We start from the raw sequence: 16602 nt of genomic DNA, 5'->3' as shown, positions 1-16602 counted from the left end.
CTGACCTCCCAAATGGGCCATGTGCCTAGCTAATTAATGATCGTAAAAGCTGTAAATGAGAGGAGCTGGGGTAATATATAATGACAGCTATAGTGTTCCGTACTATTTTAAATCAGTTAACATCCCACCTAGTGCCTGGAGGCCTTTAGGCACCTAGACAGAAAGTGTGAAAACACAAGAATGAAATTAATTACAGGAACCGCCTATTAAAACCCCGTTAAAAATAAAGGCTGCAAGCCAGACTGGCACCTGGGGAAGCCAGGCCAGAGACAAACTCAGTAAACAAGGCTGTTCGTCAGATCACAAGGAGAAGGAGATATGGACTGGAAAGCATCTGGGTTCCCTTAGATTCAAATCTGGAAGCTGAAAGCAGAAACGTTGCAGCTGATTTTAAATGCCCCTAAGGTACTGCAGGGAGAAAAAATAAACCAAAACCCAGAGCACACTGAGCTGCTTCAAAGGTGAAAGGAGACAGAGCTGCCTTAGGAAAGCCAGGCCCCTGCCAGTGCTGCCTGCAGGGCTCAGATTTCTATGCCCTGTAGCCAGAAAGCCCCAGCACACTCACATGGCCCTATGAGGGCAATACCCACCTTGAACGGAGTTCAAGATGAGATGCCTGAGGGGCACCTGGGTGGCTCAGTCGGTTAAGTGTCCAACTCCTGGTTTTGGCTCAGGTCACAATCTCACGGTTTGGGAGCTGAGCCCACATCAGGCTCTGTGCTGACAGGGGGAGCCTGCTTGGGAGTCTGTCTGCCTTCCTTCTCAGCCCCTCCCCCATTCGCATGGTCTCTGTCTCTCTCAAAATAAAAATAAATAAACTTAAAAAAAAAAAGATGAGATGCTCTAGATCAGAGGGCTGGATAGACAGAAACCTAGAAAGGCAGCTTGGTTCAGGGCACCAGGGGTGGGGGGGTCTGGGGGGGTGCAGATTGGTCCAAAGCCCAAGCTCACAGCCCTCGCGGGCTCACTCACCTTGAGTTTCTGGAATGTGCTAACCACTGTACCTTTATTTGTTTATTTATTCATTCAGTCATCCAGTCAAGAAATCATTTGCATTTTTGTTCAATGCTAAGCCATATGTTAGATATTGAGAATACGAGATAAACAAGGCAGAGCCTTAAGTGCATGATAGTGATACAGTGTGGGTAGGAAGTACTTTGGGAAAACAGAGCAAGAGACCACCTTTGGCCCGGTGATGACACTTGATTGATCTTGATGAGCAGGAAATTAGTCACATGCAGAGGCATTCTAGGCGGGAACACCAGGGTGTGCCAAGCCCCAGAGGTGTTAGCATATGACTTGGTGATCCAACAATTTTTTGGAATCTACCCTAGACAAACATGTGTAGAAGTGCAAAAAAGGTACAAGGATGTTTGCATGTAGTATCGTTTGCAGTGAGGGAAAACTGGAAACTAATGTCCATGAAGAGGGTGCCGGCTGGCAGGTCACCAAGGTGCATCGGCCAAACGGTGCCAAGAGGCCCTGGCCCACAGACTCCCTCTGGGGACAGGCCGATGGAAACATCCCATCACTTGACAGCTGCACTAACACGTAACCACTAGCTATTTGTCGCTATTTCACACTTGTAGTTAGGAACTGAATTTTTAAGTTGATTTAATTAACTAAAAATTTAACAGCCACGTGTGGCTAGTGGCAACTGTACTGGACAGTTCTGGTCAAGAATATCTAGAATAGTGAGTTCGGGACGGGGTGTAGGCAGATGAAAGATGAAGCTGGGAAATGAGATTGAATAGTGAAGGTTTTGCAAGGTGGTTTGAAGGGGTTCCGACTTGATCCTATAGGCAGTGGGAAGTGTGCGTGTGAGGGGCTCGGTGAAATTTATCCAAAGAACTCTGGCAGGCAGCCTCACGAAGGCAGAGGAGAGCAGGCAGAGACGGCTACCGGCAGGCTTTGTCTTTTCAGAAGGCTGCTGTGTTTCTCTCCGTGGCCTCTGGACATTGCCCCAGCATTCCTGACGGGCAGCTGAGTAAAGTATTCTGGTTCAACAGCTATGTTTTTAAGATCTCCGGCAACCCCAGGTAGAAAAACTGGTTGGAGTTATCCAGAGGGGTTAACCTCAGTGGGGGAAGCTGTTCTGGGCAGGAAGGACAGCAGATGGATGGTATTAGAGTAAGAATGCATAGCAGGCTTCAGCGGAGCCTGTAGAGAAAGCTTCTCCAGGGTCAGGAATTTGCCTGGGGCAGATTCTTTGGAAGGTACCAAGGAGCTGCCACTATACCCAGTCCAGGTTTCAGCTCAGTAGGCGGATGGTTCTGCTCAGGAAGGCTGCCCTGGTTCATTCGGACCCTACTCCGAAGACCACTGGGGGCCTCCTTATTTCAGAGAGAAATTCTAGTGGAGGATGCATTGATTTAGCTAGCTTTCACACCCAGTCTGCCAGACACCAGGCTGGGTGCTTGGTCCCCAATGCAAGTAAAGCAGACACGCTCCTTGACTTCATGTGGTTGTCCACTAAAACCAAATAAACGCGGCCTATATACATAGTTACAAATCGTGATACGTGTCCTCAAGGGAAAAAAACCCATTTGGGGCGCCTGGGTGGCTAAGTCGGTTAAGCATCCCACTCTTGATTTCAGCTCGGGTCATGATCTCACAGTTCATGGGTTCGAGCCCCACATCAGGCTCTGTGCTGACATGTCAGAGCCTGCTTGGGATCCTCTCTCTCCCTTCTCTCTCCCTCTCGAATAAATAACCATTTTAAAAAATTAAAGGAAAAAAAAAACACTTAGGATACAGTGCTATGAGAGAATAACAGGGGAAACATAAATTCAGTTAGAGGAGGGTCAGAGAAGACCTCTTTCAGGAAGTTTCAGCTTCTCTACCCCAAAAAAGGCTCCAAAGACCCCAAAGACAAATGGAAGTGAGCCTGGTAATGAGGGAACCACTGAGGAGAGAGCACTCTATGCTAAAAGACTAATGTGTGCAGAGGCCCTGAAATGGGAACTTGACCTTCTGGGAAAGAAGGTAAGGTGGGTAGGGCATGGTGAATGAGAGAGTGAGAAGTCCGGGGTGAGGTAAGAGAGGCAGGCAGCACCCAAACACTGCAGGCTTTGTCTTATTCTGAATGCAGGATTTAAGCAGAAGAGTGACGGACTGTCTTTCTGGATGTTGTGGGAGGAATAGATACAGAACAGGGCACCAGCAACCCGTAGCCTGGATGGAACACGAGCGAAGAATGGTTTTTACATGTCTAAATGGTTGAAAAGAATCAACAGAGGTACATTTTGTGATATGTGGAGGTTATAAGGAATTCAAATTTCAGTGTCCATAAAGTTTAATTGGAACACAGCCACACCCACTCGTTTACATATTGTCTATGGCTGCTTCCACGTTGCAATGGCGGCGTGGAGTAAATTGCAATGGGGATTGCATGGCCAGAAAAAGCTAAAATATTTACTATCAAGCCCTTTACACAGAAACTATGTGGCCTCTGTATTAGAGGGAGACTAAAGGAGGGAGACCAATTAGGAGGTGGCTTCAGTCATCCAGGTACTGGGGATAGGGACTTGTTGCAGGGGCTTGCTCAGTGTATGGATTGAAGAAGTATTCAGGCGGAAAAAATCAATGGAACTTGATGATGGGTTAAATGTAGATGGTGAGGGAGAAGTACATTTCAAAATGAATCCCAACCTGTGATCTTGGATTGGATTCTGGGCCGGAGTAGGACATTAGCGGGGCACTTGGGAAAATTGGAATAAAGTTTATAGATTAGATAATAGTGTCTTTAGTACTTACTTTCTCTCTCTCTCTCTCTCTCTCTCTCTCTCTCTCTCTCTCTCTCTTTTTAAAGTAGGCTCTGTGCCCAGCGTGGGGCTTGAACTCACGACCCCTGAGATCACAGGGTCCACCAAGTGAGCCAGGCAGGCGCCCGGTAATTTTCTCATCTTGATCATTGTATTGCAGTTGTCTCATGTTACATTCAGGATATTAGGGAAGAGCGAATGGAAACTCTTTGTAAACTTTTCTTCGCCACTCTTTGTTAAGTCTGAAATTCTGTCAAAGTGAAAAGTTTAAACATAAAACAAATGCAAATGACTTGCAGGTGTTTACCTTGAGTCCCGAGGCAGAAATGCCAGGGAGGGGAAATGTGACCGAGGCAGGGGAAGAGCAGAAAATCAAGACTTCACTTTTGGATACAGTAGGTTGAGACGCGGAGATGTCCAAGTGGCTGTGTCAGGAAGGCAGAGCCAGATTATTCCGGACGTCACCCATGAGCCAGGGGAAGGGATAGAACCCATGCAAGCCAACCTCAGACAGGGGGCTCTGTGCCTGAGGTGAGGCGGGCCACAGTGAAGCAGGACATGGGGGGGGGGGGCGCATGTGCATGGAGTGTCTGTGGCTTGGCACGCGTTGTGTTCTGTGCTTTTGCCTCTGAGCCTCGCAACAACCCTCTCCAGGAGGCCTAATTCTTCCCAGTTTACAAAGGAGAAGACTCAGAGAGGTGCTAAGATTTCTCGAAGACCCAGCAAGGATATGGGAGAGTGAGAGCTGTCTAACCCCACCACCAGTGAGTCGCTCTCCCACTTGGTGATGCGGCCTGAACACCCACGGCAGAGACTGGGTATGTTAGTTTCCTGCAGCTAAGAAAGTAGCACACACTAGGTGGCTTAAAACAACAGAAATTTCTTCTCTTCTAGTTCTGGAGGCCAGAAATCCAAAATTAAAGTAGCAGCGGGGTCATGCTCCCTCCCCAGGCTCAGGGAGTTGGAGGTGGGGGTGGGGAACGCGGGGGAGGGAGTGGAGAATCTTGCCCTTCTCCTAGCTTCTGGTGGCTGCCAGCAATCTGGTGGTCTTTGGCATACCGTGTATCACTCCGATCTCTGCCTCTGTCTTCACATTGTCTTCTCTGTGTGTTTGTCTCTCTGTCTGTCTCATTCCCCCTTTGCCTCACTGTTTTTATTTGCCTATTTATTTATTTATAACTGCTTTATTATTTATTTTTGAGAGAGACAGAGTACAAACGAGGGAAGGTCAGAGAGAGAGGGGGAGACGGAGGATCCGAAGCAGGCTCAGTGCAGAGCCTGATGTGGGGCTCGAACTCACCAACTGTGAGATCACGACCTGAGCGAAACCAAGAGTCCGATGCCTAACCGACCGAGCCACCCAGGTGCCCCTCACTGTTTTTATTCTTTGACTCGTTTTATTTTTATTGAATTATAGTTGACACACAGTGTTACATTAGTCTCAGGTGTGCAACACAGTGATTCCACAACTCAACACGTTATGCTGTGGTTTGTTGTTGTTGCTGTGGGGTTTTTGTTGTTGTTGTTTGTTTTTCATTGTTTGAGAGAGAGAGGGAAAGAGCACGTGTGAGCTGGGGAGAGAGGCAAAGGGAGGGAGAGAGAGAGAGAGGGAGGGAGGGAGGGAGGGAGAGAGACAATCTTAAGCAGGCTCCACGTGCTCAGCACAGAGCCCAACAGGGGGTTCAATCCCACAACCTTGGGATCATGACTCAGACGCTCAACCAGCTGAGCCACACAGCCCCTGCTGTTGCTGTTGTTAATTGAAGTAGAGTTGACACACAATGTTGTATTACCTCTGCCTCCCTCTTATAATGACATTTGGACCTGGATTTAAGACCTACTGGGATAATAATCCAGGATGATCTCCTCACCTCAAGACACTTAAATACATCTCCGAGGTCCTTTCTCTAGGTAACATTCTCAGGTTCTGGGACTTAGGATGTGGATTTCTCTTTTCAGGGACCACTACTCGACCCGCCACACCAGGCCAGCTATTAGCCTTGGAAATCTGTAAAATGTGACATGAACTTAAAAAGCAAGCCATCTTTCGGAATTGTTCATCCAGTTCCACTAATGTGCCTCTTTGCAGAGTACAGCAGCAGCCTCAATGCTGCCCCCACACATGTGGCTTGGTCTTCTAGGCAGCCTATAATTACAAAACTTTCAGACTCCAGGGCCTGATGACACAGGGAGAATCAAGCACAAAGGACAGTAGACGTGTCTGCGAGGATGCCCGCTGGAAGTCTCAAGTGTTGGGGAGGCTGTGAGTGTATCTGTACCACGATACCCCCTCCAGGCTATTGGCTTCACCAATAAGAACCACAGCTCCCCATGCCGCCCACTGCCTTCCCCGACAGAAACTCAGCTGTGGTTCCTTGGGCCAGTTTTTTGTCACATGTTCCTGGAGTTACAATGTCATAGTAGGGACAAGAGCCAAAGCAGGGCCGTGGAGGCTGGGGTGGGAGAAGGGAATATAAGGGGATGTGAATGTAGCTCTCCCAGACCCACTAGCATGTGACTCATCCACCCATAGGCAACTGGCTTGGCTGTAACACAGAGAGAATCATTTTTATTCCTGCCACTTGGGATTTTTGCAGTCCTTGGAAGAGAGTGAGCAGAAGGCACTGCCAGAATTCAAACCCCTGGTTTCTGATTCTCTGGTCCCCCCTCTTCCACTGGTGGCTACCTGACTGGTGGAACGCTTAATGGCAAAGAGCATTACCTTTATCAGACCTTATCAGTAAATAACATATCGCAGGAGATTATATAACAAGCTCTATTTGTAGAACACTTTACAGTTTGCAAAGCACTTTCCCATATACTATTTCAGTACTCTGGCAGTTGCCCTGCAAATCTGGCTGCCTAGAGAAGTTTCCTGGCATCCCGTATCTATGGTATTTCATGACAGGGTATTGATTTAGGGGGTGGACTGTGCCTCATGCCCCACAGCAGAGACAGAAGGTGGGGTTTTTTTCTTTTTCTTTTTCTTTCTTTCTTTCTTTCTTTCTTTTTTTTTTTTTTTTTTTTTGGTATTTACACAGCTGTCTGACACTTCCAAAGCTACCCCAAATATTTATTTGAGAGAGAGAGAGAGAGGAAGAGAGAGAGATTCCCAAGCAGGCTCCACGCTGTCAGTGCAAAGCCTGATGTGGGCCTCAAACTCACTAACCATGAGATCATGACCTGAGCACAAATCAACAGTTGGATGCTTAACCGACTGAGCCACCCAGGCGCCCCTATAGTTTTGAAAATGGATGCTATTCCCAGAGGGTAGGAGTCATGCTCTCATTTAGCACTACTACAGAATTTATTCATATTTGGGCATTTAAATACGTCTTGGAGATGCCAAACAACAGGGACCCTGGATGCTGTATTCCGTCTGTCTCCAGTCCTTTTGGAGGAATTTAAACCTCGGTCCCCTGCAAGCCCTGCAGAATCCTCGAGGCTGTCATTTGCAAACCACTGGATGCAGTAACTGTGTGTGGGAAGCCAGCACATACCATCCTTGTGGATTACGGATAGCTTTGCAGACTCAGCAGAGTTTTTGGATCCATAGACAGCCTGATCAGAATCAGAGTCATGTACCGGCCTGCACCAGAGAAATGATTCCTACTTGATGGAAATTTTCCACAAGGAGGCCAGAGTTGAAAGCAGTCGCTGGTTTCCGCTGCTGTAATAGCAAGTCACAAGATCCCGGCTTTTAAAACTGGAAGGGATCTGAAAGACCACCGAGTACCTTGTCCTGATTTCATGATGATGAAACTTAGGCATAGAGAAGTGAAATGAAGAACCCAAGATACATGATGTAAGAACAGTGCTCTTCCCACTGGGCTATATTATCTGTTCCGGAAAACACATAAGCCACATATTGTTTTGCAGATCAAAGAAACTGGCATTATTTAGGGTCATGCTCGTGGTCTGCCCGGCTTCCAGTGTGAACACGAGACGTTAATTTGCTCTCACCAGCAGCTTTTGAATGAATTGCCTTGTGATGCCTTATGTCAAAGGTAGTGTCACAGATAAGACCAAAACGCCTATAAACAGTTTCATAGCACAGCCTCTCTGTGGCATAAAACCAGAGCCATGCTGTACCATTCACCTCATTATCAGGTTAGCAGCATCACAAAACACGTATTGAATTTTGTTTAATACTTATTTATTTTTGAGAGAGAGAGAGAGAGAGAGACAGAGCATGAGCAGGGGAGGGGCAGAGAGAGGGGGAGATACAGAAGCCGAAGCAGGCTCCAGGCTCTGAGCTGTCAACACAGAGACCGACGCGGGGCTCAAACCCACGGACCGCGAGATCATGACCTGAGCCGAAGTCCGACACTCAACCGACTGAGCCACCCAGGCGCCCCCCCCCCCAAATACTTATTAAATACTTTTGTCCGCTTTGCACCTGATGGTTCATCAGATGGGAATGGATGACATTAAGTCCCCAGGAAGTCATTTTGTGGTGAAACACAGCAAAACCCAGGGTAAAAATACCCCAAAGCACAATCTGAAACGAAATACTTTACTGGCATGTTCAAGGCAGGTTTCCATACTCACACGTAGTTTTTTTAATTCACCGTGGAAAAGCTCCCCAAACCTAAAAACAGATTCTGGGGAAACCTGGCATTAAGCAGGACATTTCCTCTGCTCGTGAATCCATCACAGCTAATTATTACCTCCACGTCTGTCTTCCCATTTCCTACTCTCTCTGCCTGGAATGTTCCTTCCCCACCCTCCCACCTCTCAAGATTCAGCTTAAGTGACCCCTTCTCTGGGAAGACTTCTTTGACACTGTTCTTTTAAACTTTACTCCAAGCTGAGTTAGTGTCCTTTTTCTGTGCCTACCCTCAGCCCCACCAGAACCTAATGCTTCCTCTCTCACTAAGCTTATCACATCCTATTGTAGTTGTAGGATTACCTGTGTCCCCCATGATTAAAAAGCACACTCCAGGGCACCTGGGTGGCTCAGTTGGTTAAGTGTCTGACTTCAGCTCAGGTCATGATCTCACAGTTTGTGGGTTTGAGCCCTGCATCGGGCTCTGTGCTGACAGCTCAGAGCCTGGAGCCTGCTTCAAATTCTGTGTCTCCCTCTCTCTCTGCCCCTCCCCTGCTCTCACTTGGTCTCTCTCTCTCTCTCTCTCTCTCAAAAATAAACATTAAAAAAATAATAAAAACAAAAAGCACACTCCGTGGGGGCAAAGAGCACTTTTTATTTCAGCATTCTCTTTCACTGGAATAGTGCCAGGAACAGAACCTTTGATAAATGTCAGTAGAATGAATGAAATTTGAATTCTGCCTGCCATTCGACTTCCCCCTCCATCTGGTCTCTCTTTGAACAGATCCTCAGTATGACCAACTTTCTCCTCTTCAAGCTGCCTCCTGCCGTACTTGTAAATGTCAATGCCTCCAATCCAAACACCATCAAGAACACCCCTGTTGGGATACCTGGGTGACTCATTCAGTTAAGCACCTGACTCTTGACTTCTGCTCAGGTCTTAATCTCAGGGTCGTGAGTTCAAGTCCCACATTGGGCCCTGTACTGGGAGTGAAGTCTACTTAAAAATACTTAAAACAAAACAAAAGAACATCCCTGTAGGTGAACTTGTGGTTTATTGCTCATTGCAACAGAGAATGCATACGGTGAAACATTGCTGTAAGAAGGTATTAGGAAGGACTTACAGGATTTGGTTTGTGTTGGATGATTTGGATAAGGTTCAGGGGAGTGGGGCTCTGCTCTGGATTAAAGGAGATGAGGGTAATTCTGTGACTGAGTATCAATAAATCTTATCTGCAAGGTGGAAGGAATGAAGGAAAGCTAAAGCTGTGATTGGCCAAGAAGCTGCTTTCATATTAGCCGAACTAATAGGGAGATGTTTGGTTATTTTTGTGGTTTGGCCAATGTTCTTACTTTTTCCTGTGGTCAGACATGTGTGGTCATGTTTTAGCCTTGATCTATCATGGTCACAGAGTGGACTTATCTGGTGTTTTGTGCAATTGTTTATTTCGACAGAACATCAAGGTCTAACTGATACCAGGCCAGCTCTCTTTCTCAAACCTCATGCCCATTCCTTTTACCAAGCTGACCCCCTGCCTCAGATGCTCTCCTCCCTCCTCCAGCCAAACCCTATTTAAATTCAAATTGAACTCCACAAAATTCCATCTTCCCTGTGAAGCTTTCCTAAATACTTCTTTCTCCATTGGATTATCTTTTCTGAATGCATCTAAAAGTCTTGGTTGGCATGCCACAATTTAGTATTCAACTGCCTTCACTCTGGAATGGTTTGACTTGTTTCACGTGTATTTTTCTTCTCTGCTCAGTAGGTTGCAAATCTTTATAGGGGCAGGGTCATTTCCTACATTTCACTATCCCCTTAGACCTGAGCACCCTGCTGAGGTGAAACTAATGGCTGGTGTGAATAAAGGGGGCGACTGTGACACAGCTCTGAAAACACAGCCACAAGCCAGCAATGGAAAAGCCACCAGCTTGCCTTTCCCCTTTTTAACACTCTGACCTTTTATCTTCCCATCTTTCCATTAAGAAACCATGTTCGAATTTTTCTTTTGGAGCATTCATTTCTTCCCAAGTGTTACTTTTGGAAATGTCTTCTGTCCCTAACTGACCTTTAGTAGAGGATCTGCCGTTAATGCATTGTTGTCTCTTCTCACCCTTCCAAAGAGCCTGGCGGATAGCATGAAAAGCCCAGCAGTCCCCCACTAACAGAAGCTCCTGCCTGGCTCATCGTCGCAGGAAGTAGGATGCATGTGAACTGTCTCCTCTGGGGCCGTGCGGAGGGTCACCCACGAGGGCCAATGCCCAGGACTTTGGCTTAAGTCAGGGCACAAGACCTCTAAGCCTGATTAGCCTACACGCCCTCCAGCCCATCCCTTACTCCCTAGGCGGACACTCAGCAGGTTTAGGGAAAATTTAGTTGAAAGCTGCAAGTTTCAACCACTCTGCACAGAAAAGCTGACATTCGGGGGAGGTGAGGAAACAGAAGCGCGGACACCTATGGCAAAGCAGGCGGGCGGGAAGAGCTCGACTTCCACCACAGGGCGGTGGCGAGCTTTCTACAAAGCCGCCTATGTCCAGGACCAGCCAATCCTAAAGCCCGAAAGGGCGTGATCACCAATTAAAAGGCAGGGAAGGCGGAGCCGAAGCCTTGATTGGCACCTGGTCTCCTGTGGACTGGCTGAGGCCTGGCAACGCGGTGTCTGAAGAGGCTTCAAGTTGGCTGCTCTAGCCATGGCGGCCATCTTTATTTCTGGCAGATCAGCTGATGGGCACCAACGCGCCCAATTTAGAGGCCAGGCGTTGGGTCTTTCTCTAGGGAGCCCATGAGCCCCTCCCCTCGCGTGCCTCTCTGAGAGGGGGCGGGCCGGAGCAGGAAGCCAGATTGAACGCGGTGAGGCTGTTTGGCGGGAAGTTGGCTTAGTTCCCTGGTCCCCGCCTAGTTTCTCCCCAGAGGCTTCTCAATCTTCCCTCCTTGATCTCGGCATAGGGCACAGTACCCTTTCGCACGGAGGACGCGATGGCTCCCAGGAAACGCCCAGAAACCCAGAAGACCCCCGAGGTGGTTGTGCGCCCCAAGAGCAGGAGGAGCAGAAGCCCCCGGGAGCTGGAGCCCGAGGCCAAGAAGCTCTGTGTGAAGGGCCCCGGTACTGCCTGCGCCTGCTGCTTTAATAATTCCGCCTTTGGGGGTTCTCACGCAGGAGGCTGGAGTGGGGGGTGGGTGCTGTTGGTTTCCTGAGGCTATCCCAAGTTTTAAGGATGCCTTGGGCTGTGCATTTTTCCGCAGGTCCTTTGACACCACAGAGCTTGGGCTTAACCCCTCTCAGGTGATGGGAAGAGGCAGATGAGCTCCATTACATAAGACACAACGGACTTTTCAAATTCCTGTGTACCAGGATTTTTACACACTGAGGACTGCTTAAAATAATCCTACCTTGCCTGGTGGTGCGTGTGGTGAATTTCGGTAGTCATGGTTGCTAGCTGTGTGTCCTTGGTTTCCGCTGTGAGAATCTTCAATTTCCTTCCTTAGAAAACTCATTCTCTGAGGTTTATTGGGGCTTGAACCTGGGGCTATAAGGATTGGGGGGGGGGGGGGCACAAAACACTGGAGCAGGGTGTTGTTGATGAAGTGTTTTTTGTCCCTAAGAAAAAGGAATTAATCGGTTGTCAAGAGGCTGGATTCATAGAAACCAGATCCTCAAGTACATCTTTATTCCTATTCTAAGTGGATCTATCTCTCCAAAAGTAGCCAGGCCAGACCCTCTGGATCCTGCTGGTTTCCCAAAGAACAGATTGGACTTGGGGCGAACAACTGGTCACCTCTACATTATTTTAATATAGGATTTAAAGATACTTCTTTTCCCAGTCACTTCTACCATGCTACCCTAAAATCTTTTTATTTTACATGATATGTGATTTTTAAATTGTCACCCAACCCTACCATGAGTTTTCCAACCTACCGGGAAGAGTTCTGTGTATACTTTATTCTTGGGTGTTTCTTTGGTTCCGTTCTCAGAAACCCTGCGAGGGTTTGTTTTCATATTATTTCATATTTAGCTTCACTTCAGAATTACTACTGGGGGAGTGTTTGGGGCAAGGGGCTGAATCCCTACTCACTATATTTTGTGCTGGCTGAGACTGAGCAGACCATGGAAAGGCCTTAAGAGGTAATGAGAGAGATTGGCTATGTAGAATGGAACAACAAAGCTTTCTTTCTGAGATTTCAGCAGGAAACCCTTCCGTGCGTGAGAGCAGAGAGGAAAATATGTGTCTGTTCTGCTTGGCAGGTTCTAGCAGAAGATTTGACTCAGGCTGCCTTTGGGCGGGGTTGGCTAGCCTTCAGGTCCCGCCATCATACACCAGCATCGTCAGGGCCCTTCACCACCATAAGCTGGGCAAAGCTGCCTGGCCATCACTACAGCAGGTGAGGCATTTCCTGGCTGAAGTGCTCGAGTTTCCCTCGTACCTTTTTACTATTGGGATGTTCTAAAATTAGATGCTCGGTTGGTTCAGCGGGTTGTCAGAGTGGTCAGATCACCTCTACCTTGGTGACTGACCTACTGGGCATTCAGCCAAGTAGAAAAGTCTTATGCTGTAAAGGTCCCATCTGGAATGCACTCTGCCCCCTTGCTTTCCAAGATTAGTTCATGCACATTGCAAATATTTTCACACACAGAGCCAGGCAGTTCACTTTCCTTTGGGGGGGGGGGGAGGGGAGGACTTGGCTCTAGGGCTCATCTATGGAGGAGGCAGAGATTGACAGTTTACCCAGGACTTGGATTTTAACTCAACTTAATTCTTTTTTCTCTGTGTCAGGGTCTCCAGCAGTCCTTTGTGCATTCTCTGGCTTCTTACCGGATATTCCAAAAGGCTGCCCCTTTTGACAGGAGGGCCACATCCTTGGCATGGCACCCAACTCACCCCAGCACCCTGGCTGTGGGTTCCAAAGGGGGAGATATCATGCTCTGGAACTTTGGCATAAAGGACAAACCCACCTTCATTAAAGGGGTGAGCAGTTCCCTGTGCCAGACAATAGTGCTGAAGAAGTGTTTGTTGAAGGGATGGAGAATTATCCAGTAACAAGGAGATGACTGGGATCAAAGTAACTAGGTATTTTCAAACAAGGAAATGGTGATGATACTCAAATCTTCATTGAGTGCCAGCCCTTAAAATATTAGAAGGTATAAAATGTTGGTCACCCTGTTGTAAGTTATCACATAGAACAGAATCCGAGCCCCTTCTTTTCTCTTGCCCTCATCTTCTGCTGTCTTTCCTCACTTCCTATGCTTTAGCCACACAAGCTATTTCTATTCCTAAAACTGCGTCATTGCTCTTGCTTTTCTCTTTGACTGGAGTGCTCTTTGTCTTGGTTTTCTCATGGCTGCCTCCCTTCAGCCATGACCATTCAGGTCTTGACTTGGTGTACTTCTTCAAACAGCTTTCGCTGACCACTCTGTCTAAAGTAGTCTCTACTTGACTCATTCACTCTGGTTCATTACCCTGCTTCATTTCCCCCACCGACAATGTTTATCAATATCTGAAATGTTTCACTTATTTGAGTGTCTTTGCCCATACAAATGTCTTTGGAAAGTAAGCTCCACGATAAGACAGACCTTGTCTTTCTGGTTTACTGCCATATCCCCAGTGCCTCGAACAATGTTTGGCCTAGAGTAGTAGCTGCTTTATTATATTTGTTGAATGAGTGAGGGCCTTGAAGTATAACTGGGTAGATGGGATATATACATACAAGATAACTTGCAATATAGATGCTAAATGCTACAGAATGTGAGAGAAGGAAGAACCCCTTGTGAATTAGAGTCAAGAGAGAAGGCTCATGGATGAGTGGGGAGTGAGGAGGAATAATATTTAGGTAAATGGAGAGAAAAAGGACAAGCAGAGTGTGTTCGGGGCAAAGTTTGGCATAGCGCTTTCTAGGGATGGCCTTAATCGTGTTAGTGTTTATCATCAATTGCTGAGGGGTGAAGGTGTTGGCCCCTCTACCAAAAAGAAGACCTTTATTTTTATTTATTTATTTTTTCAGCTCTAATATTGCCAGTTTATTTATTTATTTTTATAATTATTTATTTATTCATTTATTTATTTTTAATTTACATCCAAGTTAGTTAGCATGTAGTGCAACAATGATTTCAGGAGTAGATTCCTTAATGCCCCTTACCCATTTAGCCCATCCCCCCACCCACAACCCTCCAGCAACCCTCGGTTTGTTCTCTGTATTTAAGAGTCTCTTATGTTTTGTCCCCCTCCCTTTTTTATATTATTTTTCCTTCCCTTCCCTTATGTTCATTTGTTTTGTATCTTAAATTCCTCATATGAGTGAAGTCATATGATATTTGTCTTTCCCTGACTGACTAATTTCGCTCAGCAGAATACCCTCTAGTTCCATTCATGTAGTTGCAAATGGCAAGATTTCATTCTTTTTGATTGCTGTGTAATAATACTCCATTGTGTGTGTGTGTGTGTGTGTGTGTGTGTATACACACACACCCCACATCTTCTTTATCCATTCATCTGTTGTTGGACATTTGGGCTCTTTCCATACTTCAGCTATTGTCGATAGCACTGCTGTAAACATTGGGGTGCATGTGCCCCTTCGAAACAGCAACCTATATCCCTTGGATAAATACCTAATAGTGTAATTGTTGGATCATAGAGTAGTTCTATTTTTAATCTTTTGGGGAACCTCCATACTGTTTTCCAGAGTGGCTGCACCAGTTTGCATTCCCACCAGCAGTGCAAAAGAGATCCTCTTTCTCCGCATCCTCGCCAACATCTGTTGTTGCCTGAGGTCTTAATTTTAGCCACTCTGACTGGTGTGAGGTGGTATCTCACTGTGGTTTTGATTTGTATTTCTCTGATGATAAGTGACGTTGAGCGTCTTTTCATGTGTCTGTTAGCCATCTGGATGTCTTTGGAGAAGTGTCTGTTTGTGTCTTTTGCCCATTTCTTCATTATTTGGGATTATTTGTTTTTTGGGTGTTGAATTTGGTAAGTTCTTCATGGATTTTGGATACTAACCTCTTATCTGATATGTCATTTGCAAATATCTTCTTCCATTCCATCAGTTGCCTTTTAGTTTTGCCGATTGTTTCCTTCACTGTGCAGAAGCTTTTTATTTTGATGAGGTCCAGATAGTTCATTTTTGAAAAGAGAAAACCTTTCATTTGCCCAGATGGGGGCTGACAAATGGAGGACTCTACTGTAAAAAGTGACACTCTGGGCTTAGAGCAGCAGCCACAGACTCACAGGCCTTAAGAAGCCAAAGAAAAAGAAGAGTGATAGATGATGGGATCAGTGGTAAACAGGAGATGGTTGACAGGCAAGAATCTAGGTCTCGTGGTATCAGGTTTGATTTTTTCAAATGAACCCTGAAATCTTGATATTTTTTTTTACATGAAATGTTCTGATTTTTAAAAATTGTGATGAAATACACAAAACAAAACGTACCGTCTTTGACCATTTTTAAGTGTATAGTCCAGTGGTGTTAAGTATATTGGAATTCTTGTGTAGCCAGTCTCCAGAAGGTAAAACTGCAAAAGTGTTTGCAAAAGTGAAATTCTGTACCCACTAACACTAACTCCCCATTCTTCCCTCTTCCTGTCCTTGGCCACCACCATTCTACTTTCTGTCTTTATGATTTTGACACTCTCACGAGTATCTCATATAAGTGGAACTATACAATATTTATCTGTTGGCTTATCTCACTTCATATAATGTCCTCTGGGCTCATCCATGTTGTAGCAGGTGTCAGAATTTCCTTTTTAAGGCTGAGTAATATTCCACTTCATGTATATACCACATTTTGCTTATCCATTGATCAGTTGATGGACACTTGGGTTGCTTCTACCTTTTGGCTTTTGTGAATAATGCTGCTATGGACATGGGTGTACAAATCTCTCTTCAGGTCCCTGCTTTCAGTTCTTTTGGGCATATACCCAGAAGTGGAATAGAAGAGACAGACAAGGCCAGTGGTGAACCCAGGATGAGTTTTCTTAAGTGGAGGCTCCAGAGCAGCCCATCAGAAAAGGCCAGGTTAGACAGCCTTGGGATGAGATGGATGTTCAAGAAAACAGGTGCTTGAAGCCAGAAGAAAGGCAGCCAGAGAAATGCTGTGCCCAGAGTTTGGCTTCCTGCCCAGCTGGTGAGACAGGTGACCACCAGAAGGGGCAGTTTTAAATTGAAGTCAAAGCCCAGAACTCAGGCAGGAAGAGATTTGTTTTGTTTGGGTTTTTTCCCCTGGGAATCTAGGACATGGGAATAGAGAAATTTAAGAAGTACCTAAGGGTGTCCTCAGGGAAGAGCCACCTGACCAAAAGG

General features: G+C 46.3%; 1 protein-coding gene across 4 annotated transcripts in view; it reads left to right on the top strand.

The window, feature by feature from the left end:
* Positions 1-10029: 10029 nt before the first annotated feature.
* The window catches only part of DDB2 (damage specific DNA binding protein 2), a 21125-nt gene continuing 14552 nt past the window's right edge, over positions 10030-16602 (top strand). The window contains exons 1-4 of one of the 4 annotated variants that reach the window (XM_019412353.2): positions 10030-10741; positions 11258-11414; positions 12555-12691; positions 13084-13275. In XM_019412353.2, coding sequence (XP_019267898.1) covers positions 11288-11414; positions 12555-12691; positions 13084-13275 — 456 coding nt within the window. In that variant the 5' untranslated portion in view covers positions 10030-10741; positions 11258-11287. Of the gene's footprint in view, positions 10742-10959; positions 11162-11257; positions 11415-12554; positions 12692-13083; positions 13276-16602 lie in introns of those variants that run through there. The other 3 variants (XM_053899759.1, XM_019412352.2, XM_053899758.1) reach the window with 3 other exon arrangements.

The sequence above is a fragment of the Panthera pardus genome, unplaced genomic scaffold (assembly GCF_024362965.1).
Source record: "Panthera pardus isolate Hobbes unplaced genomic scaffold, ASM2436296v1 HiC_scaffold_12, whole genome shotgun sequence".
Lineage (NCBI taxonomy): Eukaryota > Metazoa > Chordata > Mammalia > Carnivora > Felidae > Panthera > Panthera pardus.
Note: the sequence above shows the minus strand (reverse complement) of the source record. Positions and strands in the feature narration are given on the sequence as shown.